Source organism: Drosophila takahashii, chromosome X, assembly GCF_030179915.1.
Source record: "Drosophila takahashii strain IR98-3 E-12201 chromosome X, DtakHiC1v2, whole genome shotgun sequence".
NCBI lineage: Eukaryota > Metazoa > Arthropoda > Insecta > Diptera > Drosophilidae > Drosophila > Drosophila takahashii.
Window position 1 is genome coordinate 21336272 of NC_091683.1, and position 26889 is coordinate 21363160.

The window sequence follows — 26889 nt, forward strand, 5'->3', positions numbered from 1 at the left end:
GAAACGGCCAAGGTAGGGTGGGCTATCGACCACAACAAGATCAGTGGTTGTATGAAAAATGTGTATGTCTTAGAACGTCAGGGGTCAAGTTCGTAGTTTTGTTATCTCCGGTTGTAGTTACGTTTTACAGTGCATGTCTATGTGTATCTGGGAAATGAATTTTGTCGCAGCACGCTAATTTTAAGATAGGCTGACAACGCGTAGGCATTTTTCGGTGCAACACCATTAAACCACCCCTCAAGCCGACGAGCACAGCCGATGACTAAAAGCGTGCGTTGCATCGGAAAGTTTTCCAGCTGCCTAAATTAACGTTATTCGTTACAATTTCAATTGAACAGCGACATGGAGCGTGAAAAATACTGCAGCAACAACAATGTCAGAACAATGTAGAAATATTTACCATACAAAAGAGTAATAATAATAATAAAAAACAATTAACACATTTTTCTCCGCCGCCTAACCAGTTTTCATTTCGGGGGCAAAAGACGATTTATTCATTTTATTCGGAGACAACAAAAAAATGTAGATCGCAACTAACTACACATAATATAGTACGAGTCTCCATCTTTATCGCTCTCCAGCAAAAGCACACGAACGTATGAAATACAGTACAGTTCAAGAAAATTGCATTTCCATGTTTTAAAACAGCAAATAAATACTATTAAAAATGTAATAAAATATTTCTTTTTTAAATGAAATAAAAAAGTCCCATATTCGTTGTACATAAGGAAAATTATAAACTGCTTTAAATATTTATATTTTGTTACTTAATCTTGGAACTGTGTACTAATTAAGTATATTACATTTTGTACTAAAAATAAAAATTATTAAAGCTTATTGATTTTATTTGTTAGACAAAAATGCACTTTGCATGACATCCGTTCTCAAATTTAAAATATAATATATATAAAAGGGAATGTAATGAAGTCTTGAAGACTTTACAAATATATTAAACATTTTTATAATTATACCTGATATTTTGTTATTTCACTATATTAACTAGAAAACCGATAAAGAAAAATCATAAACCAGAACTTATGTCAGATAACTGCTATTATTTTGAACCCCGCTGTAAGCTGAGTGTTTGCTGTCTTTAATCTTTTTGAATTGAAAGAAATCTCGACGCGACTTGGAGGCTCTGCGTTTTTGTGCCGGCGTCGATTTTTTAGTTCGAAAACGAATGCGGCGCGGTCAAGACAAAGGAATCGATTTTCAATAAATCGAAAAGCGGCAGAAAATGTAGCGGAAAAATCGTACAAAAATTTGTAAAAATAAAGGAAAGCCGTTTTTCAAATAATCCGAATTATTTTGTGTTTTTGTGTCTGTGGAAAAGTGTGCTGAAACGCGAGAGCGAGAAAGAGAGAAGAAAGAGCGGCAAATAAATGGCAAAAAGGTGATAAGTGATAACCGCTGTCTCTCTCCATCGCCATATTCCTGTCTCTTTCCCATTTTCTACCCCTCTCTTTCGCCTTGTGAAGGGCATTCCGTAAATATTTAGGCGTTTCTTATCGGAAGCCCGCCAGCTGATAAGCTTTGATAACAGACAATGCGACAAGTTTCACTCTCTTCGCCGCTCTCAATCTTAATTTTCCCATTCGCGAACAGCTGTTAAAGGCAACAACAACAGCAAAAATTAAGAACAAAGCTCAAACAGACCGCTGCAAAAAATATTGTAAAGGAAATTCTCAAGCCCCTGAAACAGGAACAAAAAATACATTTTTTTAAATATATTTTTAAACAGTTAAAATAAAAGTCAATAGAAAAAATACAAAAATGGGAAAAGATCGACTGCCTGAGCTTTTACAGGTAAGTGAAGCAACAATAAGAAAATATGAGATATGTGGGCAGTTGGGAGGTGTGGATGAGGTAACTGCTAATTAGCCTCAAGCACAGTGGTTAAAAAGCATGGAAAGCTGAAAAAAAAATAAATAAGCTTAATAAAAGCGGAAAGTGCGGAAATTTTTATAAAAACGGGTATAAAACACAAAGATTTCCCTTATGTCTGATATTCCAAGGCTTTCGACAGAACCGAAATATATCCAAACAATCTTCAATCATTGACACTTTTTTTGCCCCACTTTGGAACCAATGTTCCGACGTCTTCTTTACAATTTGCTCAATTTCTCACAATTCTTCTGTGGGCGCTTTTGGCACTATTTCGACTTGAGAACCCGAGGGGTTTGGCAAGGGGGTTCTCTATGGTATTTATCAGATCGGCCAGAGATAACGGCGATAATGTGGCCACACATCACACTTACGGGAAACCACCCCCCGATGGCCCCACAAACTTTTAGCACTAAGTGAATTTCAGTGCCGAAGTCATTTTTATTGTTCATTTACACCGCGCCAGATTGTGAACTCACAAACGTAAATAAACTCAACCAAAGTTGGTAGTTTCTATTTAGTTTTTTCTCAGTTTTTCACTGCAGTTCGTTAAGATCGCATGGACCTATTTTGAATTTTTTTCGTATATTTTCTTGGTTTTTTTTTGTATTTTAGCGCTCACTGAGCACGAACTCGACGAATTCGTCGTCCAACGGTTCACTGCTATTAAACGTGTACAGTGGAACCACGGAGTTCATCATCAACAACACCGGCGGGAACAATAATAGTTACAGTGTGGTCAGCCAAAACAACAACATCAATACTAGTGGCGAAACCAAGGATCGATCCAGTGCAAAAATGGCGCAGTATGGATCGAATGTGGACGATATACTCAATCCGGTGAGTCGACAACAAGGATTTGTTAGGGAATAAACAAAAACAAGAGAGAACGCTATAGTCGGGTGCCCCGACTATCAGATACCCGTTACTCAGCTAAAGGAAGTGCGAAGGAGGTGGAGATAAAAACTTTGATCCGCCGTAACTTTTTAACGAATGGTCCGATTTAAAAAATTTCTTATACTTTTCGATAGGTATTGATAAACACCATAAAACTGCATTTTTACTTTTCCGAAATATTGAAATTTTTAAAATCGTATATAAGCGATTGTGGGCGTTAGAGGGGGCGTGGCACCCTTTTGAAACAAACTTGCGCTGCGTAGGAACTCCAAGAATCTGCATGCAAAATGTCAATCTTCTAGCTTTTATAGTTTCCGAGATCTCAGCGTTCATACAGACAGACAGACGGACAGACGGACAGACGGACAGACAGACGGACAGACGGACATGGCTAGATCGACTCGGCTAGTGATCCTGATCAAGAATATATATAGTTTATAGGGTCGGAAACGCTTCCTTCTACCTGTTACATACTTTTGCACGAATCTAGTATACCCTTTTACTCTACGAGTAACGGGTATAAATATATATACCATGTTTTATATTTTAATTCTTTGAATTGTGAAGGTTTAATATTTAACCCGAAAAAATGTTTAAAATTATTATGATAATCTTGTATTTTATAGATATTTACAGATATATCAAAAAAAGATAATCTTTTGATTACTAAGCATAACAAAAATATATACAAATCTCTTAATATCCAGTTAAAAAGCTTAAGGTACTCTCTAAATGAGAGTTAAAGCGAGAGAGAGGGAGATTCGTTTTTAACGTTTATTATATGAATCAGCTGTATTACTCAATCGTTGCCGGCGTAGCGCAAAAACTCGTGATAAGTGTAGAAAAAAACCTTTTTCCATTAAGTACCTATGTTTTTGTTGTGGTCACGGGAAGTTGAGAGAGCGATGTAGAGAGAAGAGTCCCGCCCACTTTTTAAGGGGCCTTCTGAACTCTCCGCTAATGTAAACAAATAGTTCGCACTTGACAACCGGCAGAAAATCTTATGAGAGGTAAAACAAAAAATCTTGCTATCTCTCGCTAAAAAAAGAGAAGTTGTAAAACTCTTTAAAAAAAAAATCTGAAATAAAACAAGAGAATTAATATTTTCAAAAATATTATAGAGGTTTATACTTGTGTACATCTCGATAACTCTTTGTTTAATTAATTATTTTGGTATTGGTAAAATTGTTTAACAAATTTGAATTTTATTTATTTTATATTTAAAGCAAAAATTTTAATGTTAAAAAAAACTGCTTTCAAAAGTTAGTTCATATGATCTTGGAAACACGAAGTCCAAAAAAATATTATTATTTTTAAAGAACTTCCTAAATATTTTGAAGGATATATACTAAATATAATTATATATCCCTTTCAGTACACGGAGATACGCCAACAACTCGCACAGATAGCCGGCAATTTGGAGGCGATGAACCGCATGTCCCAAACGATAAATCTGCGAACGTTCAACGGTAGAAATTTCCACTAGAAACCCTTAGATCTTGAAGTGCTATCTATATCATTATTCAAACCAACCCCCAGAGAACGAGATGGATGAGCTTCACAACAAAAACCTGAGGCTGGGCAATACGCTGATGACGAGATTCAAGGACTTCAAGGCAAATCTTCCTGCGGAAAACGACTACAGTTTGGAGGCGAGGATGAAAAGGACCCTCTTTTACGGCCTCCACCAGACTTTCATCAATCTCTGGCATAAGAACGAACTTTTCCTGCAGAATTACGAGACCAAAGTCAAAAAGAATCTGAGACTGCATACGAAAATCAGTAAGCATTTATTAATGTCATCTAAAGCTTTATCAATTTGTATATTTATTTTTATAAACTAAGGAATTTGTGATTAAGGATTTTTCTTAACCATTTATCTTCTTTTTAGTTAATTCAGAAGCCAGCGAACAAGAAATCGAGTTACTCATCGAGAACAAGACAACAAAACTCTTTGTGGACAATGTGAGTACAGAAAAAATGATACAGAGAAGTAAAACAAAAGATACATCTGTTCGATAATGTAGATTATCACTAAAATAGAAATTCAATATTGAAAGAGATTAAATTAACAATCCCTTTCTCGTAGGGTTCAAGATTTATACAGTATTTTTGTATATATATTTTTTTAAATATACTTTTTTATGTGTAATTACACGCCATGTAAAATATATTTTGTAGGTGGATAAATATAAATTTAATGAACAAGACAATCTTTTAATTGCTATCAATTACAAGCCGATGAGCAGCAAATTAAAATGTCCATTATTAGTCACTTCGGTTTTTGTACATATATGTATTATCGGGGATGCCACAGAAATCACTTTGTGCTGAACTAGGGCGGAATTCAATATAATATTCTATTAATATCTATTTTTAGCGATTTATAAGCTACTTCTATATATTTTGTATACTTGAATCACTCAACTTTAATTTTATTTAAATTTATAAAAGACACAAACAAATGGTCTTTAAAAAAAGCTGTAATAATATTTAAAACGGTTCCTATTTATTTTTTAAAACCTTGTTTAACCAATAACTTTTTTGTTGTTATTTAGAAATAACAATATAAATACAAGAATTATCCATAAAAAACCGATAAATATTATTTTTGTACTTCGGCAGAAAGATTACCTATCAGACAAAAGTACAAAATTTAATATAAATATATTGTAATATTTTGTGGTCTTACATTTGCAGTTCCTGCAGGAAACGGAGAAGGAGCGGCAGACACTGCGCGAAATGATGGACAGATTCAACGAGCTGCGCCGCCTGGAGAAGTCCATCGAGGAGGTCCACGCCCTGTTCATGCGCATCCAGACCTTGGTGATGGAGCAGAGCGAAGTGATCCAGCGGGTGGAGTTCCACGCCCAGCAGGCCACCCTCCACGTGGACAAGGGGGCGGACGAACTGGACCAGGCGGAACAGCACCAGAAAAGGGCGCGAAAGGTGCGACTGATCTTAAATCCCGGAAATCGCCATTCAACTGACTTTATTTGATTTATATTTACAGAAAAAGATAATGCTCATCGCGATACTTGCAGCAATTTTGTTAGTATTACTCTTCGTTGGTATTTATTTGTGATGCACCTGCGACAACTATTTTTTTGCTTATTTTTAAGAATTATTTTTAAGAAAATAAACTTTAAAACCACATCCTCTTCAATGACTTTTGTGATTTGTCAACAGGGTAAGCTAAATAAATAAAAGTGGTTTTATTTAATAAAATCTTACCATTTTGTAATATGTTTACCTCTTTTTTTTCAATGAATTAGTAAAAACCTGATTTTTATATCTAATATATTACTAATGGTTTTTAACGGTTTCGAGATTTAAATCCCACTTTTAGTTAGAGAAAATGTAAGTGTTATAGCCAGACCTAGCGCCATCTGTTGGTCGGTTTTATTTTTACAAATAGTTAATGTATACTTTGTTTAACAAAGTATGAAATGAAAACTTAAAAAATATTGTTAGACCAGGGACCGTGAAAAACATTTATTGACACTTTTATTTTTAACGTCAAACATGACACTTTTTTCGTTATTGTCCAAAAACTATATACAAATCAGCGGATATGGAAAACAACTAAAACTGTCTATCAAGTCTTTAAAAATCAGTCAAATTAGTAATCAAAAGAAATAAAAATCGGTTAAGTTTTTTTAAATAAAAGTTTAAATAACTAGTCTTTACGGTGACTGGGTAAAAAAATCAATTTAATATGATTTTTTAAAAACAAAGTTTGATGCTCTGCAATGTAAGTACAATTTTACTTATTACATTACAAACATAAAATTCAAACATAATCCTTAATATTGAAGGATTTTCTTGGGACAGTGGCTGTTTGAATTTAGTGGGAAAAGTTTATTTAGTAGAAAATCAGGGTTGGTCGAGAGCATTTGGTGCGAAAGTCAATTCGCCATCTGGTAACACTGCCACCTAGCGGAAAAAAAAATAACATCAACATCCCTGGCGTCTCGTTAATAATTTCCTTTTATATAGCCATATAGCAACGATTTTCCATGTCCGATTTCTAGGTGAGTGCCTGGCGGACCCGGCCAAAGGTTCCTAGATTAGTTCGGATCAGGTTTGGATAATTCTAGACCAGTGATTTGGCGACAATAACAAACAAAATCCGACAGTCCGGCGGCGGCGAGCGCCATTTTTAGCCACTTTTCCCCAGAAGACTACGCAGTTTAATTGATATTGTAATTAATAATGCCCCGCAGGCTGTAGGCGACAAGCGGATGTGGATTGGCCAACATGGAGGACCTGTGCAAGCCGCCACCGTCGGCCATTTCCATCGAGGAGCCGTTTCCGAATGGAGGCAAGGGAGCAGGAGGAGGATTGCTCTCGAAGATTGAGCTGCCCGAGGAGGAGCTGCTGGGCTCGGTGACCACGCACAATTGTCCAGGGACGCGGGCCAGTGCCCGGGTCATCCAGAAGATGAAGCAGGACCAGACGCGACCGATGACACCGCCGCCCAGCGAAAGGGAGCTGAGCAAGAAGGACGAGAAGGCCGCCCAGAAGACGCCCAGCCAGCTGAAGACGGGCAGCGGGAAGACCACCTGGACGAATGTCGAGCGCAACTGCTTCTTCGATGCCCTGAATGAGTTTGGCAAGGACTTCGAGGCGGTGGCCAACTGCATCAATGCCAAGCTGAAGCGTCGCAACGCCAGCAGCGACTACAGCTTCAAGACCAAGGATCAGGTGCGCCAGCACTACTACCAGACCTACCACAAGATCTGCAAGTATGTGCGCTACTCGGAAGGTAAGAGGAGGGTCTATGGAAGTTTCTGGACCAGCGCAGGTCGAATTGGGTCAGCCAATCTAGTCTCAAAAGTAGCATGCATTTAAAAAAATAGTATTTATATTAATTTCTAAAATATTAAGCTAGGTAACTAGACATTTTATTTATTAAATGTTCTAGGAATATTTAAAAATATTAATATTACTCAAAAGTTGGCCAACTGTTTCCAGGAAAAATTGTTTTTGCGCACTTAAAACTCCCGCTTTTAACTTTTATATTATCTGAATCGGTAAATTCCTAGAAAATTTGTATTAATTTCTTCAATATTAAGTCAACAAACTAGGCAATTTTGTATTATAAGTTCTACGAATATTTCAAAATAATAATATCCAAATGTTTCTAGGAAAAAATCATATTTGCTCGCTAAAAATTCCCGCTTAAAACTTTTAAATTCTTTGTATCGGTAAATAGAACAATTGTATTTATTTAATATTTGTATTAATTTCCTAAATATTAAGCTAACAAACTAGGCCATTTATTTATTAAATGTTCTACGAATATTTAAATTTATTTTTAGCATACAAAAGTTGGTCAATTGTTTCTAGGAAAAATCATTTTAATATTTTGTATTAATTTCCTAAATATTAAGCTATTTATTAAATGTTCTTTGAATATTTAAAAATATTAATAATACACAAAAGCAGGCCAATTGCTTCTAGAAAAAATTATATTTGCGCGCTAAAAATTCCCGCTTTTATCTTAGAGTTTCTCAGAATCGCTAAATTCCTAGAAAATCAATTAATTTAACTTTACAATTATGGGATACTTTTTGTTCACTTGAAAATGTATAATTTTCATCACTTGAACTAAGAATGTTTAATTCTAGTAAATGATGTTGCCTTTTAGGAACTCTTTACTAGGTTTCCAGCCTAGAAGTTTTTAAAATATTAATAGATTATATCTGAAAAACATATAACCCCTAAACTAATAATTTCCTCACATTTCCAGAGCTCAAGAAGCCCGCCCAGGAGTTGTACACGCTGATTAACTACGGCGAGATGCGTCGCAAGCTGCAGTTCCTCACGGAGAAGCACTTCATGAAGCTGAAGCAGCTGGTCTACCAGGGACAGATCACCGTGCGCTGCAAGGGCAAGAACATCCGCATCAAGACGCCGTCGTGCAAGGCGCTCCGGCGACTCAATCAACTGGATGGTGAGTTCTTCTCCCTACTCTTCTTCCAATTATCTAAATCTAAATGTATATCCCTTGCCCTTAAATAGATTCCCTTGAGGACATCCGTCTGCCCAGCAAGGTGGAGGTGCTGGTGACGCCCGCCAATATGGAGGCCTTCGGTCGGGTGCAGTCTTTGGCACAGAATCCACGCGGCAGGATCATCGTTCCGCTGCACAAGAAGCTGATTAGTTTGATCAAGACATTCGAGTACAAATGGCGCAGTGCCAATCAGCGTTTGCACGAGGAGAAGAGCGTCTTCTTTCCGGCGACTTCTTCCGCAAACAACAACAATGAACCTGAGCCGGCAGCTTCATCGCTCGATCCCTCGCTGTGCTTCCAGCCGCGGCCGGGAGTGGCCATCCACCGACCCCTGCTCAGCATCACCGCCTACCTGAGCAGCATCAACATCTGTTTGACCGCCTACGAGGAGCGCTTGGGCTTCAAGGTGCGCAGCGAGTCGCTGGGCAGCCTGCCCGGCATCACGGTGGCGGCCAGCAAGCGACCCCGCACCGAGAGCGGCTCCGAGAAGCGTTCGCCGGAGACGAAGAAGCCCAAATCGGGTGCCAGTCCGCCGCTGGAGAAGAGCCTGGATGAGGTGGGCATGGAGGGGAATCTGGTGAAGCTGGAGAATAGCAGCGGCGATGAGCTGGGCGAGGAGATTCAGGAGTTTCTCGGTGACGTAGAGCAGGGAGCTCCAATTCAGCCCACCTCTGAGATATCCCTTGTTGTCCCGGAAACTTCCAATGATCCTCTGGCTCCTCCAGCGGCCACTGAGCCACCAGCTACTCCTGCTCCTTCCACTTCCGTAGCCTCGCAGCCGGCAGCTCGCTCCAAGCGCAAGGAAGCCAAAGAGGCGGCCGCCGCGGCGCAGGCTCGAAACTTTAAGCCCCTGCTCAGCGACGAGATCCTCAAGCGAATCCGCAAGGGCTGGACGGAGGCGAATGCGGCGGACATAACCATTGGCGATCTGTATGTGGTCTTTGGCCAGGACTCCAAGCTGGAGCTCGAGTATTATTGGTGTGAGCTGGAGAGTTCGACGGCCATTTTGGCCAGCTCCTCGTCGGTGGCCACCCAAACGGGAACCTCCTCCTCCGCCGTCAGCCAAATAACCGCATCTTCCTCCTCCTCCTCCTCGGTAAACACGGCTAGCTCCTCGCTGCCGTACAATCCCAACGACTGTGATAGCGTGGAACGCGTCAAGGCCGTCACCACATCGTCGGTGAGCAACAGGCTGAAGCACCTGCTGCTGGTGGCCAATCTCAGCGAGCGCGTGCGCAAGCGGCAGTGCAACTGCGGCCACACATGCGACCGCAAGCGGGATCTGATGAGCAAGGCGCAGCAGCTGGCGGAGGCGGCGGCAGCCGGCGGCGTGGGCATGGCGGAGGGCAGCTTCCGCACGCCGATGCTGCCGGTGAGGCGGCCGATAGCCAACATCATCGATCCCGTGCGGCAGCTTTCGGCGGTGAGTTGATTTCTTAGTTGTTTTTGATTGAAAATTAATTAATCTTTGATAACCCACAGCTCACGCGACAGAAGATCAGTCGCCAGGTGCTCGTGCAGCGCCGTCTCCTGCCCCCCGCCTCCATGGGCGTGCGTCCGTACGATCTGTTGAGTGTGCGCCAACTGCACAGCGGCCTCTTCGAGCCGATCGATCGCCTGGGCGGCACCAGTTCCTCGGGGATCAGCTCTGCGGGTTCCGATTCCAGCCTGAGTGCGGCGTTGCCGGCGCAGCAGCAGCAGCAGCAAGCGGATCAGCAGTTCCTCGGCGATGGCGGCGATCAGGGCGGCGCACGCGACATGCCCAATCTGGACTTTTGTGTGGCCACCACCGGCAGCAGCGGCGTCAGCAGTTCCCTGGCCGAGGCGGTCCAGGATGAGAGCACAAGTAGGAAGATCTATGTCTAATTTTCATAGCATATTTTTCGCTTTTCCTAAAACAAATCCCTCATTAAAAGTATTTATACCCGTTACTCGTAGAGTAAAAGGGTATACTAGATTCGTGCAAAAGTATGTAACAGCTAGAAGGAAGCGTTTCCGACCCCATAAAGTATATATATTCTTGATCAGGGTCACTAGCCGAGTCGATCTAGCCATGTCCGTCTGTCCGTCTGTCCGTCTGTCCGTCTGTCCGTCTGTCCGTCTGTCTGTCTGTATGAACGCTGAGATCTCGGAAACTACAAAAGCTAGAAGGTTGAGATTTCCCACACATATTCTTTGGCTTCCTACGCAGCGCAAGTTTATTTTAGCCGAGCGCCACGCCCCCTCTAACGCCCACAATCGCCCATTAACGATTTTAAAATGGGTCCTGCGCCCACATCCTTAAAGATTTCCGATAAGTATAAATGCAATTTTGTTGTGTATATTTATACCTATCGAAATGTAGAAGACATTTTTCAAATCGGACCATTCATTAAAAAGTTATACGCAATCAAAAAAAATATATCTATCTCCCTCGCACTCCCTTTAGCTGAGTTACGATTATTAGTCGGGACACAAACCCGACACAGCGTTCGCACTCCCTTTAGCTGAGTGACGGGTATTAGATAGTCGGGACACCAACCCGACTATAGCGTTCTCTCTTGTTTTTCTTTATTGAATGCAAATTAGAGCCATGAAATTTCTGATTTGTTTAATTCAATTCTATGTGAAATAAATTGAATGTTTTTCTAATTCATTTGGAATTGAATGAATCAATGAATAATTTTTATGAATTTTTTTGAATTTGCCAGATTTTTTTGTGCTTTCTTTTGAGAACAAAAAGTGGAACATTTTTAACAAATCATTGTTAGCTGCTTAGAAAATAAAATTCATGCAGATTTAATCACAAAATTATGGCCCTATCTTCTTCTAAAGAAATTGTTGTCATTTCGGAATTCATGCCATTCATTTATTCAGTTCTATTAAATTCAAATTCTAATTCTAATTAAATATAAAACAAAAAATTAAAAATAATTCAAATGTTTGGTTTGTTTCTCGGTAGTTAATTTTATGCTTTGTAAATCAATTCCCGCCTTAAATAATATCTTTTCCCCTGCAGCACAAAACTTCTTCCATGGCAGCGTTAGCCCGATGCACTTGCTCAGGGACTCGACTTCCAATGCTCGCTGGCTGGAGGAGAATATCAATGATTTCTCGCTGACCTCGCTGCTGGGGCATCTGGATGAGATTGATGCCACCAGGGATATACTGGTGAGTCATTATAGTATTGATTATTGATTAAAAATTAACAAAAATGTATACATTTCATCCAAGGATCCCTCGTCGAGCATGTCGGTGATCAGCGAGAGCAGCGTGGACTTTCGGCACAAGTTCCAGGAGATCGCCGCCCTGCTGCAGCAGCAGGAGAAGGATTAGCAGTGGCAACTGCGGGCCACCGGTCGTGTCTCCTTCGTTTATTTACACAGATCCGGACCCTGAGATCGTCGAAGTCTCATGTCTCGTTTTCTTTTTTTTAACTCACTGATATTATTCATCCCATATGTTATACGAATTAACATCTATGTTTTTATGCGACTTTTTGTGATCTATTCTCATTTTATGTATGCCAAGTATTAGCAAGCACTCACATTGTCTAAACATATATATATTTATTTATACATTAACTCTATGTAACATGCGATCGAACGCGATAACTCCCCGTATTTTTTTAAACAACTCTCAGCCCTTCTATGTTTGTCTACTCGCTCGCACACTCGTTCCGCACTCCTCTAATTGGTTTTTTAGCACGTAAGATCGGTTCAGTATAGTTAAGCCTCTAACAAAGAACACCAAACCCAATCGAAACTTCCATTTGTATAGAGATTCTCTGCATGATAAATTAAAACCCAACAAAATCAAATTCCCGAAACGAAGACTCGAACGTTTTAAAAGTCTCCCGCCCCTTGTTAACCATATATATAGTATATATATAAAGTACATCATTTAGGTGAGAACAGAGGAACAACATTTAATCCTAGAGCGTATTTTGTAACAGTAACACTTAAAACTTGTTATTTTACAAAGGCGAATACCGAAAATAAAAGCAAACTAAACTAAAAACAATATCGTGGGGTATATGTATATTAGAGCCCAGCATGAATGGATTCAATGCATTTTTTGTTTTATATGTAGGAATTTATTAGAATTTTGAGTTTAATAGAATTGAATGAATGAATGGCATGAACTCCGAAATAATTTAAACGACAATTTCTTTAGTAGAAGAAAGGGCCATAATTTTGTGATTAAATCTGCATTAATTTTATTTTCTAAACGTTTTAACATTGATTTGTTAAAAATGTTTCACTTTTTATTCTCAAAAGAAAGCACAAAAAAATTTCAAATTCATAAAAATTATTCATTCATTCATTCAATTTGAAAGGAATTTGAAAAACATTCAATTTATTTCACAATTGAATTAAACAAATCAGAAACTTCATGGCATACTATGATAAAACAAAAATCGAACGATTAACGCAGGGCTCTAATGTATATATAAATGAGAATATTAACTAGAAGTAAAGAGATTCTTGGGCTCTAATCTATGCCTGCAATCAGGTATCTTCCTCCACCTTCCGATTTATTTTCTTCCGCCTGCGACCTTCCTTATGCGACTGCAGATGGATGCTGAGGGAAACCTGCCGCTTGAAGGACTTGCCGCACTCCTCACAGCCGAACGGTCGCTCGCTGCTGTGCACGAGCATGTGGCGATTCAGCTCGGAGCGGCTGCCGAAGCTCCGCTTCTGGCACACCTGGCAGTGGTGCGGCTTCTCCTGGCTGTGGCTGCGCTTGTGGGCAATCAGGTTGCTCGAGTAGCGGAAGCTGCGGCCGCAGATGTCGCATCCATGCGGCTTCTCGCCCGTGTGCGTGAGCATGTGCTTCTTGTAGCCGGACTTCTGGGTCAGCCGCTTGCCGCAGATGTTGCACTCGAAGGGCTTGATGCCGCTGTGGATCAGCAGATGGGTGCGGAGCGACGAGGCCTGCCGGTAGACCTTGAAGCAGGTGGGGCACCTATTCGGATTGTTCAGATCGTGCAGCGTCACATGACCGTCGTGGGCATTGCGCGTCTTGAAGGACTCGCCGCAGATGCGGCAAACGTAGGGCGTGGCCGTGCCATGGAGCTGCATGTGGTACTTGAACGAGTTGCTGGTGCTGAGCTGCTTGCCGCAAATCTACGGGAAAAATGGGTAAGTCATCTTTGGTTTCACAACTACATATTTGGCCAACTTACCTGACACTGCAACGAGGGGTTCTGCGCTTTCCATTGACCACTTCTCCTGGCCGAGGACTTCTGTGGTTGCTCTGGCTCCTCCACAATCTCGTAGAGATCTTGGAGTGATTCTTTAGTTCTCTGAGCTCTTTTTTGTGGCTTGTTTTCGAGCGCTATGTGGTACTCAAAGGTGGTTCTTTTGGTGATCTGTAGGTATAACAAAACTATTTTAGAATTTTCTTCTCACTATTTATTAAGTCAACTTACCAACGTTTTTCCTGACCTCATTTTGGAGTCCAGGGCTTCTACTACAGGCTGCTCCGGCTCCTCCACAATCTCGTAGAGATCTTCAGCAGCTTTGGCCTCCAAGAGGAGCTGCTCCTCTTGGTTCATCATCTCAGGGATTTGTTCCTGCAAACTTGGCTCCATCTCCCGCTTTTCCACCCGAACTTCTTCTACAACCAGGTGCTCCTCTTCATTTGGAATGGCTTCTAAGGGCTCTTCTGCCACCTCCTGGTCATCGATCACAAAGACGAGGTCCTCGGTGATGCCCGGCGACATCTTAGCTTCGATTCCCAGCTCATTGATCCTCTTGGAGCGGCAAAAGTCCGCATGACTTTGCCTCAGCAGCCTGTCCATTCGGTGGACACTCCGCTTGAATTCCAGCGCGAGCCGCAGCTTGGCCACGCAGCCCGGGCAGATGTGGTGGGGCAGGAAGAGCTCCGTCTCCAGGATCTCCAGGCCGCTGCAGTAGCTCAGGATGCTGGCCAGGGTGGATAGTTTCCCGGAAATCAGGTGATTCAGTGGCTTGAAGAGCGGCAAACAGCGCGGGGATGAAGTGTGGCAAACGCGACACAGGGCGTCCAGGGGCGTTTGGCTATGGGCCAACGGCTCCACCGATCCAGCCGACATGGTGGCCTTTGGTTAGACTTCAGTGGCGATTAACAAATTAGCAACTAACTTTGGCGTCCTAAACTCAGGTTTGTTTTCAAATGTCGTCAGAGATCAGCTGGTGCATTAGAGTTGGCAGCTAAAAAAGCCAGATCAATATCGACGCAACGGCTCGAAAATAGCTAAATGTTTAATTTTAAATGTATTAGGGATTTTAATTTACAACACATATTTTATATAGAAAGAAAAAGTAAATACAAAAAGTAATTACAAGTGGTTTATTATTCAGAAGAAAATTCAAAAGTAATAATTATAATTATTATAATTATTATATAAAATTTAAATTATTATTTTTATGTATTTTTTTATTCCACATAAGAGCTTAACGATAAAACTAATCAATTTTATTTATTTATTCATACAAAACTAACATAAAGTAAAAACTATAAGCTAATTGAATTAGGAGCTCTTGCGCTAAGGCCTTCAGCTCGTCTGAGGTGTGGAATTAGTAAGACTAAGAATTTATTCCTAGCAATTAATCTAAAAATAACATTTTCTCTGACACTAAGTATTTTAATGCAAATTTAATTATTGTTATTAACCCATTTAAGGTTTTTCTGAAATTTTAGACCAATAACTTTGGACATGCGCTATAAAGAAGGCTCCCAATAAAAAGCCTGCCAGATTTGGCTTGGAAGTAGCCGCTTTGCAATTACCGAGTCACCACGTGCTAAATGTACTAACGCCTGCTGGGCGAGTGGGCCACAAAAAACCCTAACGCCATCGCCGTGCCGGTGCGAGGTTGAAATCTTTATTGGAAATTCTGTAAGAAAAAAGTCGCTGCTCGGCGGGCAGGACTCGAAATCGGTGCAAGGCAAGGACACGAAATCGGGCAAGCATGACCATGGCACCGGCCACCGTCCTCCAGATGCTGCGCGGCCTGAGCACGCCGCGGGTACTCAGCCAAATCCACCAGCACGGCGCATTGGGTAATCACTTAACCCGCCACCACCACCGACTTGCCACTTCCACAACGCTGCCATTGCCCTCCAGTCTGCTCCTCCACACAGCCCGCGGCTACAGCAGCACCACCAGTAAGTTGTCGAGAACCCACCAAGCCAGGGAAACCCCATCCAAATGAATCTCTTTCCATTTTACAGAGCAGGAGAATGCAGCTGGAGGATCCAGCAGCTCGAGTGCCCCGCTGCTGGCCAAGCTCTTTCCCCAGACCGCGCCCGAGGTGGACAGCAGCGCCGAGCAGGAGCGCCAGAAGCGCGAGGAGGAGGAGGCCAAGGAGAACGAGCGCGCCTGGAAGCGCATGAAGCTGGGGTGGGTTATTTACCAGCCAAATGAATCCCTAATCACATCCTTAATCCTCCCACAGCTTCGCCATCTTCGGCGGCGGTGGGGTGGCCGCTGGCTTCTGGGCCGTCTACGAGTTCGGGAAGCCCGAGGTGGATCCCAATGGGCAGACCATCGAGGACGAGTTCACACACAAGCCGCTGGTGCAGCAGTATCTGCAGCGCATGTGGAAGAGCATCCACTACTATCAGCGGATGATCCAGGAGCCGTCGCGGGCCAAGCTGCTGCCCGATCCGCTCAAGCCGCCGTATGTCCAGCCGCGCTACACGCTCGTCCTCGAGATGAAGGACGTGCTGGTGCATCCGGACTGGACATACCAGACGGGCTGGCGCTTCAAGAAGCGCCCGGGCGTCGATCACTTCCTCGCCGAGTGCGCCAAGGAGTTCGAGATCGTTGTGTTTACCGCCGAACAGGGCATGACCGTATTCCCCATCCTGGACGCCCTCGATCCGAATGGCTATATTATGTACCGCCTGGTCAGGGACGCCACCCACTTTGTGGACGGCCATCATGTGAAGAATCTGGACAACCTGAATCGTGATTTGAAGAAGGTGGGTTTTAGTTATTAGTAGACATCGGATTTTAGGTGAAATCGTTTTTTTAAATATGATTTAAAGCCACATTTGATTGGTTACAATTTTTCTTTACAAAACCTCAATTAATTTTGTCCTAAATCTAATTATATCTTAATAAATAAAATTTGTAACCAATCAAATGCGGCTTTAAATCGTATTTTAAAAAACGATTTCATCTAAAATCCGATGTCTAGTTATTAGCTTGACTTTGGATAACTAGAATTAATTTTTTAGGTAATTGTTATTGACTGGGATGCGAATGCCACCAAAATGCATCCGGACAACACATTCGGCTTGGCCCGCTGGCACGGCAATGACGATGATGGCCAGCTGCTGGACCTGATTGCCTTCCTGAAGAGTGAGTCTTGATTAGTTGTCAGATTCTACAAGAAATAAACACTATTTTCCCTCCCAGTTATTGCCCAGAACAACGTGGACGATGTGCGCGAGGTGCTGCACTACTACCGCCAGTTCGACGATCCCATCAGCCAGTTCCGGGAGAACCAGCGCCGGCTGGCCGAGCAAATGCAGGAGGCGGAGCGCGTCGAGCAGTCGAAGACCAAGCCCATGGTCAAGCAGTGGTCGCGCAGCATTCTGGGGCGCTAGGATCAGGAGGCTGGCCATCCCGCACACCCCGTTCCATATCCATACCTTAACCTTCCTTCCTTCCGCCTGCCGGAGCACAGAGATCGGGAGAAGCTACAAACATAAAAGAAACCTGCAGCAGCACACTGGCCATATTTTTTCGTCGATTTAGGAGTAGGAAGGCAGGAAGGCACGCACTTTTTATTAATTCCCCTGGGATAAGATAAGGCGAATGTTTTTGTTTAAATAAATAACTAAACTTGCTTGTTTTTGTTGTTTGGCAATGTAATCATAATAATATTATTATAAACAGATGACCTAAAAGCGAAACCAAAAACATAACAGCAGTCCATGTGTTTTATTTATCTTATCTTATCAAAGGGAATATTTATCGTTAAATTAATATCATACACAAACTAGAGCACTGCATGAATGGATTCAGTGAATTATTTTGAAATTTTTGTTTTATATAATTGAATAGAATTGAATAGAATAGAATTCAATGAATTTGAATTTTGAGTTTAATAGAATTCAATGAATTTGAATTTTGAGTTTGATAGAATTCAATGAATTTGAATTTTGAGTTTAATAGAATTGAATGAATGAATGAAAAACAATTTCTTTTGAAGAAGAAAGGCCATAATTTTGTGGTTAAATCTGCCTGAATTTTATTAACTATGCAGTTAACATTGATTTGTTAAAAATTTTCCACTTCTTGTTCTCAAAAGAAAGCACAAAAATATCTATTCAAAAAATTCATAAAAATTATTTGTTTATTTTATTTATATAAAGCTAACTTACAGTGTAAAACTATGAGCTAACTGAGAATTTTTAAAATTATTCATTCATTTAGTTCAAAATAAATTAGCAAAAACATTGCATTTATTTCACATAGAATTGAATTAAACAAATCAGAAATTTCCTGGCATACTATGATAAAACAAAAGTTGAATGATTTACGCAGGGCTCTAACATAACAGATTAAAAAACACACTTTTTTATGTGGGTAAAAAAATACATGTACATGGTACAGTGTCATTAAAGTTTATTGTGTTTGATTCCCAACAGTTAATGTAAAAACCTTAGGCTAGTCTTACGCTCTAGGGTCGCTCCTCCTCCGCTCAAAGCACCACCACCACTTTGGAGGTGGACACCGGTTGCTCAGGTACTTCGGTTAGGTGGTGATTGCCTCCTGCTCCTCCGCCTCCTCCTGCTCCTCCTCCTCCAGCAACCACCGCTCGTCGGCGTTGATCGATCGACTGACCAACCACCACCGGCGTCTCCTTGTTGTGGACCCGCAAATGGCTATTCAGACGCTTCTTGGTGGGGAAGGCCTTCATGCAGACCTCACACTTGAACGGCTTTTCGCCGGAATGCAGGCGGACGTGGGCATTGAGGTTGCTGGTGAAGGTGAAGGCGCGGCCGCAGATGGGGCACTTGTGCGGCTTGGCGCCGGTGTGGACGAGCAGGTGCTTCTTGTAGCCCGACTTCTGGGACAACCCGACGCCGCAGATCTCGCAGGTGAAGGCCTTCTCTCCGGTATGGCTGATCTTGTGCTGGCGCAGCGAGGACGAGTCGTAGTACGCCTTGTCGCACAGATCGCACGCATAGGGCCGCTCGCCCGTGTGGGTGAGCTTGTGGCGGCGCAGATGATCGTAGGCCGCATAGCCACGGCCGCACTGATCGCAATTGTAGGGCTTCTCCTCGGCATGCGTCCTTTTGTGGGCCGCCAGACTCGAGGTGGTGCGATAGAAGCGGCCGCAGATGTTGCACTGGTGCGGCTTGACATTCGTGTGCGTGAGCATGTGCTCCTTGTAGTTGCGCAGGTGCTTCAGCCGCTTGCCGCACTCCTCGCACTCGTAGTGCTTCTCGTCCACATGGGAGCGCATGTGCTGGTTGAGGCGGCACTGCTGGCGGAAGGCCTTCTGGCACACGGAGCAGACGTGGGGAAGGGCCTCGCCGGCGGCCAGTGGCGCGGAGTCCAGCGACTCCTCCAGGAAGTCCTCCTCCTCGCAGACATCCTCGCCTTCAGCGAGCTGTTTTAAGGTTAATTGTGGTTAATTCAGGAGGAAGAGTTAGTAACAGCTAGCTGGACCACCTACCAAGTGCTCCTCGCGCTCGTCCTCGTCCAATTCGAGGGCCTCCTCGCCAATCACCTCGTCCATGGCTCCCTCCGCGGGTATCACAATCATCTGGCCATCCAGGATCTCCTCGTGGCCGCCCGACTCGTCCATCACCTCGATCTCATCCTCCTCGGTGACGATGGTCTCGAATTCATTCTTAATTGTCACATACTCCACCTCGGCGGGCTGAAACTCATGGACACTCTCCATTGTGATTTGCTCCTCGTGGTTGCCCTCGCCCTCCTGTGCCATCTGCTGCTCCTCCTCCGTCAGCTCCTCCTCGTGGTCGGCCACCTCCTCGATGACGAACTCCTCCTCGTCGTCGGGGCTGCAGTGCTCATGGCGTTCCGCCTCCGCTTCCTGTTCTTCTAACTAAGAAGGGTAAAGTCATTAAAATAATATAAAATTGAACCTCTAAAAAACGGTCAGTAGAAAATTTTACCCAGAACGGATTGACATAAAAATCTAAAAAAATCATAAATGATAAAACTTATAAAATACAAGAAATCTACCCCAACTTTATCTAAAATAACGATTCCTACCCTAAGAATATGCTACTCATTCGATTTTCCATTGAAATCTGTTTATAAACACCTTTGATCCCGATCAAATCTGGTTGGGATTCCATTAGTTACATGGTCTGTTCTTCTAACTAAGAAGGGTAAAGTAATTAGTTATACTTGAATCTAAACTAATATAAAATTGAACCTCTAAAAAACGGTCAGTAGAAAATTACACCCAGAACGGATTGACATAAAAATCTAAAAAAAATCATAAATGATAAAACTTATAAAATACAAGAAATCTACCCCAACTTTATCTAAAATAACGAATCCTATCCTAAGAGTATGCTACTCATTGGATTTACCATTGAAATCAGTTTATAAATCTGCTTGGAATTCCATTAATTACAAGGCCTAAGAATAGCTTTACCCCCTTCTAGCTTAAAGGAACCCCATATTTACATTGCCGGGATCCTGCTCCTCGTTGAGCATCTCGATCATGACGTACTCCTCGCTGGGATCGCCGCACTGCTGTTGCTGCGGGCTCGGCTGGTGGGACTGCTGGCTCTGCTGATGATTCTGCTGCTGCTGCTGCTGGTGGTGGCTGGTGCCGTGCGCCTCGTCCAGGCCCAAACGGAGCAGCTCGTCCGAGTCGATGACCATGCGCTTGAAGTTGAACGCCTGCTCCAGGAGCTGCAGGCAGTTGAGGCAGATGTGCTGCGGCATGGCGGCGCCGTCCTGCGGCTCGAAGGAGAGGCCGGCGCAGTAGTGGAGCATGCTGGCCAGCGTGGTGCTGCCCTCCGGACCCAGCTCGATCTCCTCCTGCAGCGGCTTGTGCTGCTTGCAGGCACGCGTGCACGTCCGGCAGTTGAGCACCACCACCCCGCCACCCGGCTTGCCACTCATCATCCTCCGTATCCGTGTCCGTGTCCTTGATCCTCAGTCGTCGGAATGAGCCGGAATCGCCGCTTTAGTGACGTTTGGCCTCCTTTTTAATTGAATTCTTTTTATGCGTTTTTTGGCAGATGTTTATTCGATACCATCGATAACGCCGCCATCGATTGTGGTTGCTGTCCGGTTTCACGACTAATCGATTTCAGTCCTAACATTCCTGTTAATGCCAAGGGGAAATGTTAACTTTACAGGAACTATTTAATAAAAATCCGAAAAGAATTTCATGTTCAACTTCTTATTTTTCAATAAAGTTCATATAACTTTATTAATTACTGTTTACAATTAATGTGATTTTTAACAAAAATTGAATTGAACTTAATAGGAATTTAAGTGCTCATAATTTAAATAAAAATAAATAACAAATTGAATTTGATAACTTAACATCAACAATTATTTTAAATTAAATTAAATTTTTGTTTTTACCAAACAAATAGTTTAACATACTGACATAAAAATTAACTTGAATATTGAAAATAAACTTGTATTTCGATTATCTAAATAAAAATAAATAACAAATTTAACTTGATTACTTAAAGTTAACAATTATTCTCAAATAGTAAGTTTGTATTCCTTTAAAAAAATAGTTAAACATACTTGTACTCAATCGGTTTTATAAGAATTAACTTGAATGTTTAAATTAAACTATTATTTCCATTATCTAAGTGAAGGTTAGAGAGTTTTATAGTTAAATAACTAACTTTTTCAGTTTGAAACTATTTACATGAGAACCAACGTTAATGTTTAAAGTAAACTATTATTCAAATCTAAATAATGACGATATTAGTTTAAATATTAGATTAAAGATTGAACGAGTGGTTCGGCAGATGGTGGAAGCTGGTGACCTTTGGGCGCTTGGCTTGAGTTCCGCGGCCCGAATCCTTGGAGCTTCGTCGACTGCCGACCTGGGAGCCTCCACGAACATGAGGGCGTCCATGAATGGTATCCCTTGCGGATGAAGAGGACTTTTGCGACTCCAAAGTGCGGTTAAGCTTGGCCTGGGCCATCCTAAGGGGATACAAATGAAATCTATCAATAGGCATGATCGAAATTTGAATATCAATTCGAACCTTTCCATTTCAGCCTTTTGCTTGGCCGCTTCCTCTTTTATGAGCTTCGTCCTCTGCGACAGCTTCTTGCGCTCCACGCGCATCATATTGAAGTCCTTAAAGCGTTTCTCACACACCGATTTGGCCAAAGCTATGTCCTTGGCCAGTTTGTTCATCTCGATCTCCTGCGGAAATGAAAGAATGTAATGTTTATTTATTTAAATAAAACTAACCAAAAGTTAAAACTATAAGCTAACTAAATTAAGAGCTCTAGCAACTAAGGCCTTCAGCTCAAGAACGTAATATTATTCAAATGCCTGTACCTAATTGCAGTTTTAAAACACAATTTTTACAGTTTGCAAAGATTAATAGGGTATCTATACTTTTGTATACTATTCTATATCATAGTGGATGCATACTTTGATGGAGATTAATTTTTAATAAACTGTATAATCGAATGTGGAAATTCCTTTAAAAAACTGTGAGATCTATTTGGTAGTTAAGATTTAAGGGACATGTAAGATTTATTCAGGATTTTTGATGGATTTGAAGACCCTGTAAATGTGCTTCTAAATCGTCTTTATTAGGAAGTCCTACCTTAATCATAGATAGAGTGGCAAATAACATTAATATTCCTTTCTCTATGCAGTTTTAAAACACAATTTTTACAGTTTATAAAGATCAATAGGGTATCAATAGGACACATTTCGTAGTGGATGCACACTTTATTGAAAATTAATCTTTAAATTTTAATCTTTAACTACTCGAATGTGGAAAATCTTTTAAAAACTGTGAGATCTATTTGGTAGTTATGATTAACGGGACTTGTAAGATATATTCTGGATTTTTTATGGATTTTAACACCCTGTAAATGCTCTTCTAAATTGGCTTTATTTGTTTGTCGCCAAAGTTAGGAGATAGAGAGGTAAATTTATTTAAATTAATTTAATATTATTAATTTATTTAAAAGCGGATCCATGCTCCCGTTCTGTAGTGTTGTACTATGTGAGATGTGGGATATTTTTTAAGGAACCAAAGGGTAAATAGGTGGTTACATATATAATATAGGCATCCCTACCTTCCGCTCCTTGTACTTGTCAAAGTGCCTGTGGTTGGACAACTGGAACTTGTCGATCGCCTCGCTGGCCAGCTGAAAGGCCTCCGTGTGGAAGAACCTCTTCACGTAATTGGGCATATCGTTGTTAATTTCGCGGCCGTGGGAGTTCTTCTGGCAGGTGCAGCACACGAAGATGTTGGAGTCGGAGGGAGTGCGTCCGGACTTCACCTTGACGCACTTCTCGCACAGCACGTGGTTGCAGGCGAGGAAGAAGAGCTTCACCTTCTTATCCACATACAGGGCGTAGCATCTGCCGCAGTGGATCCACAGCTTGCTCGCCTCGATTTTTTGGCCTGATGAGGAGTCCGGCTGAGAGCCGCCAGAGCCGCCAGATTTCGGCTTGGACATCCCGGATGCAGTGTTTCCTTAATTTATTCCGCGTTGTTTTGTTTTGTTCGTGACTTTTTTTGTAAAAGGATCATTCATTCGGTCGATATGGCAGCTCTACTGAAGGCCCCTCTAAACGAGACGATTTCTTGAGTGAGCTTTTTGGTTATTTTTAAAACTATAAATTAAGTAAAAGGAGGAACTAATCATTTTTTATAGTTTCCTAAGGTTATAGACAACAAAAGAACTGCCAAAAATAATAAATAATTTTTGATTTTGCAAAAGGGTCATTCGGTCTATATGGCAGCTCTAAAGCTCTAAAGGTTCCTCTAACGCTTAATGCAGAAAGTAAACATTTATTTGAAAAGACTAAAATTCACAATAATAAAAACACAAATTTGGCTGTTCCGAAATAACTTAAAGTGGCGACGCAAAAAAATGTATAATATAATATTGTAATGGCAAAAATAATAAATAATTACAATAGTCCCGAAAAACACAATACGATCACCCAGGTGGCAACGCCCCGCCTAACGGTGAATGCAGAAAGTAAACATTTATTTGAAAAGACTAAAATTCACAATAATAAAAACACAAATTTGGCTGTTTCGAAATAACTTAAATCCTAGTGGCGACGCAAAAAAATATAATATAATATAATATAATATTGTAATGGCAAAAATAATAAATAATTACAATAGTCCCGAAAAACACAATACGATCGCCCAAGTGGCAACGCCCCGCCTAACGGTTAATGCAGAAAGTAAACATTTATTTGAAAAGACTAAAATTCACAATAATAAAAACACAAATTTGGCTGTTTCGAAATAACTTAAATCCTAGTGGCGACGCATGCGCTCGATGGGCTCCCTGGGCCGGATGCGGTAGCGCTTGGAGGAGCTGGACGGCGACAACGGGCTGCAGTACTGGCTGTCCAGCGTCTGGGTGCGCTTCCTCTTGAGGCTCTGGCTGTCCTCCATGGAGGAGGAGGAGGAATCCCTGGTTCCAGGACGCACCAGGGAGCCGGCAATGGAGGCGCAGCGGCGGATGAGCGAGCCCGATCCGGCGTTCTCCTTCTCCGCCTCCGGATACTTCTCCTTTTCCTTCTCCTTCTCTTTTTCCCCGCGCAAACTGGCCGGCAGTCGCATCATGGAGGTCATCAGTGACCACAGGCGTCCTGAGTTTCCCGGCTCTTTGTCCTTACGCGTGGAGGCGTTCGTCGGCCGGAACACCTCGTCCTCCTCCTCCTCCGGCTCCTCTGGATCGCCCACATCCTGGACGCCACTGAAGACCCTCCTTTGGCCACATTCCCTCAACGGAGGACGCAACCTGGGTCGCTGCAAAGGAGGCGAGACCAGCTGCTCCTTGGCCCTGTTGTTCTGATCCTCCTTCTTGGGCGAAAACTCGCCGCTCAGCTGGCGCGGCACAATCGCCTGGCGAGGATTACGCCGCTCCGTTCGCTCTGGAGTCCCCGGATCCGGCGTGAAGAACTGATCCTTGTCGTCCTCCTGCCCGCCGCCAGGCAGCATTAGCTCCTGGCTGCCATTGCCCTTCGGCGGCGTCTCGAACTTGATCTGCTTCTTGTTGATCCCGGCTCCGGTCACCCGGATGGGCGTGATGGCCGCCGGCACATGGACCTCAGCCGACTCCGAGGTGGAGCGTATGATCTCGACGCTCTCGCACGAGTTGTACACCGTGGAGGAGCTCTCCTGCGAGTTGGAGTTCATGCGCGTGATGATGATCGATTCGGTGGTCAGTTTCTGGGCGGACAGGAGGAAGGGACGCTTGTAGACATCGGCGGAGGAGCTACTGTGGACCTCCGAGGCGCTGGACTCGCTCTGGGTGCGTCGCATGGCCGGCGAGAGGCGCAAATCGAGGGCGGAGGAGGAGGAAGTTGCCTCGCAGGAGCTGTGCTCGCTGAGATCGAGGCGCACGCGTCGCTGGATCACCGCGGAGGGCATCCCGCCGTGCTCCACGAAGGCCTTCTGGATGCTCTTCGACATCACCTGGCGCAGCGGAGTGGCGGCGCTCATCTTGTTCCGGGCGCCCATCTTCCAGGCGCGCTGCTGCAACGGTTGCTGCTGGAGGGGATTGCCCTCTGGCGCGGGGCTGGGCTCCTCGTGGTAGATACTAGACACATGCCCGCCATTGGAGGCATTAAAAGTGAGCGGCTCCTTGGGCTTGGCAAACACCGATTCCACCTGCAGCGGCGTGGAAGTGGAGCGAATCACCTTTCCCTTGGTCACCGTTTCCGGCGGATTGACGCCCAGTTGGCCAACGGAGCGACGAATGGAGCTGTTGCTGAACGAGGACAGGTTGCGGATGGAGGAGACGCTGTCGCTGATGAACTCCTCGTGGGTCAGGCGGCTCTTGGCCTTCCAGCGCATGTTGATCAGCGAAATGGGCGTCATGCCGGGCGACGTTTGGGTGGAGATGGCAGTGCTATTCGTATTCGGCGCCCTCTTCACCGTCACCTTGGAGGTCTCCGTGTCGATGGTGAGATCGCTGCAGTTCTGCTGCTGATCCACGCACTTGCTGAACTCCCGCAGGTCGTCGATGCGCGTGTAGTTGCGCTGGCACTTCCGGCATCTCAAAGGCAAATGACAGGTTTCGATGTGGGCCAGCAGCTCGCCGTGCATCTCCTCGCGCAGCATCAGCGGTCGTCGCTCGCAGATCGGGCAGAACACGTAGATGGTGGTGGCTCCCGACTCCATTTGATGGCGGTGCTCCGTGATTCCTCCAACGCCGCTCCCGGCTACTCTCAATCCCAGTGGTTCCCGCACAGCAATGGCGTGCGCTTTGAACTGATGGTTCTGGCGGCATTTGCCGCAGCAGAAGACCCGCTTACAGATGTGGCACTTGCCCTGGAAAACGAGGAGGAGTCACTAACTGGGAAACTGGGTCACTGGGAGCCTACCTCGTCGGGCTGTCGCATGATTAGGACATTGGAAAACGACATCAATTGCGCAAGTGGCGAATTTCACACATGGACATACACTTTCACACGAAAATCAAACGGTTCTTCAGTTAGATATGGTATACTTACTGATATAGCTAGGATATAGTGATATAGGTAGATTAGTATTACAAGTATCGATTACTGTTCAAATATTTGGTACCTAAATAGTAATACCTAAGTCAAAAATGTAACTTTATCGATCAGTTCACACATAATATTTCAGATTTAATAGTGGTAATAAGTTAACTAGATCTAGATTAGAATTAATAGGACTTCATTAATTTTTTTATACTATAATAATGAATTTTTAAAATTATCAACACTATAAGAAGTGTTATAATATTTATAACTTAATTTATTTTACTTTTATTTGTCAATCCCCCATTTTAAAGGGTTTTTGGGATCATGTTATCTATTTTTTTATTTATAAAAAGAATCATCATGGTCTAGCATCATGATAAATAGAATTATACAATATCAGACCATTCTATAATAATGATT

General features: G+C 42.9%; 7 protein-coding genes across 9 annotated transcripts; 3 read left to right on the top strand and 4 right to left on the bottom strand.

Annotated features, from left to right (window-relative positions):
* The first annotated feature begins 1173 nt into the window (after window positions 1–1173).
* Window positions 1174–5937, top strand: Syx4 (Syntaxin 4). Of its 3 annotated transcripts, none has more exons than XM_017153511.3 (7): window positions 1174–1806; window positions 2500–2724; window positions 4157–4250; window positions 4321–4563; window positions 4673–4746; window positions 5482–5730; window positions 5795–5937. In XM_017153511.3, the coding sequence occupies exons 1-7, from the start codon at window positions 1774–1776 to the stop codon at window positions 5864–5866; spliced, it is 990 nt and encodes a 329-aa protein (XP_017009000.2). In that variant the 5' UTR covers window positions 1174–1773; the 3' UTR covers window positions 5867–5937. The 3 variants fall into 3 exon arrangements, with proteins under 3 accessions (XP_017009000.2, XP_017009003.1, XP_017009001.1); XM_017153514.3 differs by lacking the exon at window positions 1174–1806 and adding an exon at window positions 2249–2367; XM_017153512.3 differs by lacking the exon at window positions 1174–1806 and adding an exon at window positions 2346–2386.
* A 757-nt stretch (window positions 5938–6694) lies between these two features.
* crm (cramped chromatin regulator) lies at window positions 6695–12802 on the top strand. The gene is made up of 7 exons (XM_017153789.3): window positions 6695–6815; window positions 7008–7549; window positions 8537–8740; window positions 8809–10223; window positions 10283–10646; window positions 11799–11950; window positions 12014–12802. Exons 2-7 carry the CDS (start codon window positions 7042–7044, stop codon window positions 12113–12115), a joined length of 2745 nt encoding a protein of 914 aa, XP_017009278.2. The 5' UTR covers window positions 6695–6815; window positions 7008–7041; the 3' UTR covers window positions 12116–12802.
* Window positions 12803–12973: 171 nt separating this feature from the next.
* LOC108065526 (uncharacterized) lies at window positions 12974–14934 on the bottom strand. Its single transcript, XM_017153532.3, has 3 exons — window positions 14214–14934; window positions 13968–14153; window positions 12974–13908 (listed from the first exon to the last, which is right to left on the bottom strand). The coding sequence occupies exons 1-3, from the start codon at window positions 14856–14858 to the stop codon at window positions 13291–13293; spliced, it is 1449 nt and encodes a 482-aa protein (XP_017009021.2). The 5' UTR covers window positions 14859–14934; the 3' UTR covers window positions 12974–13290.
* A 653-nt stretch (window positions 14935–15587) lies between these two features.
* ttm50 (tiny tim 50) lies at window positions 15588–17701 on the top strand. Its single transcript, XM_017153882.3, has 5 exons — window positions 15588–15931; window positions 15998–16166; window positions 16222–16750; window positions 17009–17132; window positions 17190–17701. The coding sequence occupies exons 1-5, from the start codon at window positions 15736–15738 to the stop codon at window positions 17378–17380; spliced, it is 1209 nt and encodes a 402-aa protein (XP_017009371.2). The 5' UTR covers window positions 15588–15735; the 3' UTR covers window positions 17381–17701.
* A 686-nt stretch (window positions 17702–18387) lies between these two features.
* dwg (deformed wings) lies at window positions 18388–21052 on the bottom strand. The gene is made up of 3 exons (XM_017153862.3): window positions 20448–21052; window positions 19462–19854; window positions 18388–19395 (listed from the first exon to the last, which is right to left on the bottom strand). The coding sequence occupies exons 1-3, from the start codon at window positions 20892–20894 to the stop codon at window positions 18481–18483; spliced, it is 1755 nt and encodes a 584-aa protein (XP_017009351.2). The 5' UTR covers window positions 20895–21052; the 3' UTR covers window positions 18388–18480.
* Window positions 21053–21458: 406 nt separating this feature from the next.
* Window positions 21459–23529, bottom strand: vilya. The gene is made up of 3 exons (XM_017153556.3): window positions 23064–23529; window positions 22007–22170; window positions 21459–21944 (listed from the first exon to the last, which is right to left on the bottom strand). The coding sequence occupies exons 1-3, from the start codon at window positions 23448–23450 to the stop codon at window positions 21737–21739; spliced, it is 759 nt and encodes a 252-aa protein (XP_017009045.2). The 5' UTR covers window positions 23451–23529; the 3' UTR covers window positions 21459–21736.
* Window positions 23530–24184: 655 nt separating this feature from the next.
* Window positions 24185–26501, bottom strand: fs(1)Ya (female sterile (1) Young arrest). Its single transcript, XM_017153865.3, has 2 exons — window positions 26347–26501; window positions 24185–26293 (listed from the first exon to the last, which is right to left on the bottom strand). The coding sequence occupies exons 1-2, from the start codon at window positions 26386–26388 to the stop codon at window positions 24269–24271; spliced, it is 2067 nt and encodes a 688-aa protein (XP_017009354.2). The 5' UTR covers window positions 26389–26501; the 3' UTR covers window positions 24185–24268.
* Window positions 26502–26889: the final 388 nt, after the last annotated feature.

Bases quoted from the DNA above. Each gene is read 5' to 3' on its own strand.
- LOC108065526 (XM_017153532.3), bottom strand. From the start codon at position 14,858: ATGTCGGCTGGATCGGTGGAGCCGTTGGCCCATAGCCAAACGCCCCTG. The intron at 14,154-14,213 runs GTAAGTTGACTT...TTATACCTACAG, and splicing joins TGAGGTCAGGAAAAACGTTG to ATCACCAAAAGAACCACCTT. The intron at 13,909-13,967 runs GTAAGTTGGCCA...TTTTTCCCGTAG, and splicing joins ACCCCTCGTTGCAGTGTCAG to ATTTGCGGCAAGCAGCTCAG.
- vilya (XM_017153556.3), bottom strand. From the start codon at position 23,450: ATGTCCAAGCCGAAATCTGGCGGCTCTGGCGGCTCTCAGCCGGACTCC. The intron at 22,171-23,063 runs GTAGGGATGCCT...TCATTTCCGCAG, and splicing joins ACAAGTACAAGGAGCGGAAG to GAGATCGAGATGAACAAACT. The intron at 21,945-22,006 runs GTTCGAATTGAT...GTATCCCCTTAG, and splicing joins CAAAAGGCTGAAATGGAAAG to GATGGCCCAGGCCAAGCTTA.
- ttm50 (XM_017153882.3), top strand. From the start codon at position 15,736: ATGACCATGGCACCGGCCACCGTCCTCCAGATGCTGCGCGGCCTGAGC. The intron at 15,932-15,997 runs GTAAGTTGTCGA...TCCATTTTACAG, and splicing joins CGGCTACAGCAGCACCACCA to AGCAGGAGAATGCAGCTGGA. The intron at 17,133-17,189 runs GTGAGTCTTGAT...TTTCCCTCCCAG, and splicing joins CCTGATTGCCTTCCTGAAGA to TTATTGCCCAGAACAACGTG.
- dwg (XM_017153862.3), bottom strand. From the start codon at position 20,894: ATGATGAGTGGCAAGCCGGGTGGCGGGGTGGTGGTGCTCAACTGCCGG. The intron at 19,855-20,447 runs GTAAATATGGGG...TACCCTTCTTAG, and splicing joins AGGAGCAGGATCCCGGCAAT to TTAGAAGAACAGGAAGCGGA. The intron at 19,396-19,461 runs GTAGGTGGTCCA...ACCTTAAAACAG, and splicing joins ACGAGCGCGAGGAGCACTTG to CTCGCTGAAGGCGAGGATGT.
- Syx4 (XM_017153511.3), top strand. From the start codon at position 1,774: ATGGGAAAAGATCGACTGCCTGAGCTTTTACAG. The intron at 1,807-2,499 runs GTAAGTGAAGCA...TTTGTATTTTAG, and splicing joins GACTGCCTGAGCTTTTACAG to CGCTCACTGAGCACGAACTC. The intron at 2,725-4,156 runs GTGAGTCGACAA...TATCCCTTTCAG, and splicing joins TGGACGATATACTCAATCCG to TACACGGAGATACGCCAACA.
- crm (XM_017153789.3), top strand. From the start codon at position 7,042: ATGGAGGACCTGTGCAAGCCGCCACCGTCGGCCATTTCCATCGAGGAG. The intron at 10,224-10,282 runs GTGAGTTGATTT...GATAACCCACAG, and splicing joins CCGTGCGGCAGCTTTCGGCG to CTCACGCGACAGAAGATCAG. The intron at 10,647-11,798 runs GTAGGAAGATCT...TTTCCCCTGCAG, and splicing joins GGTCCAGGATGAGAGCACAA to CACAAAACTTCTTCCATGGC.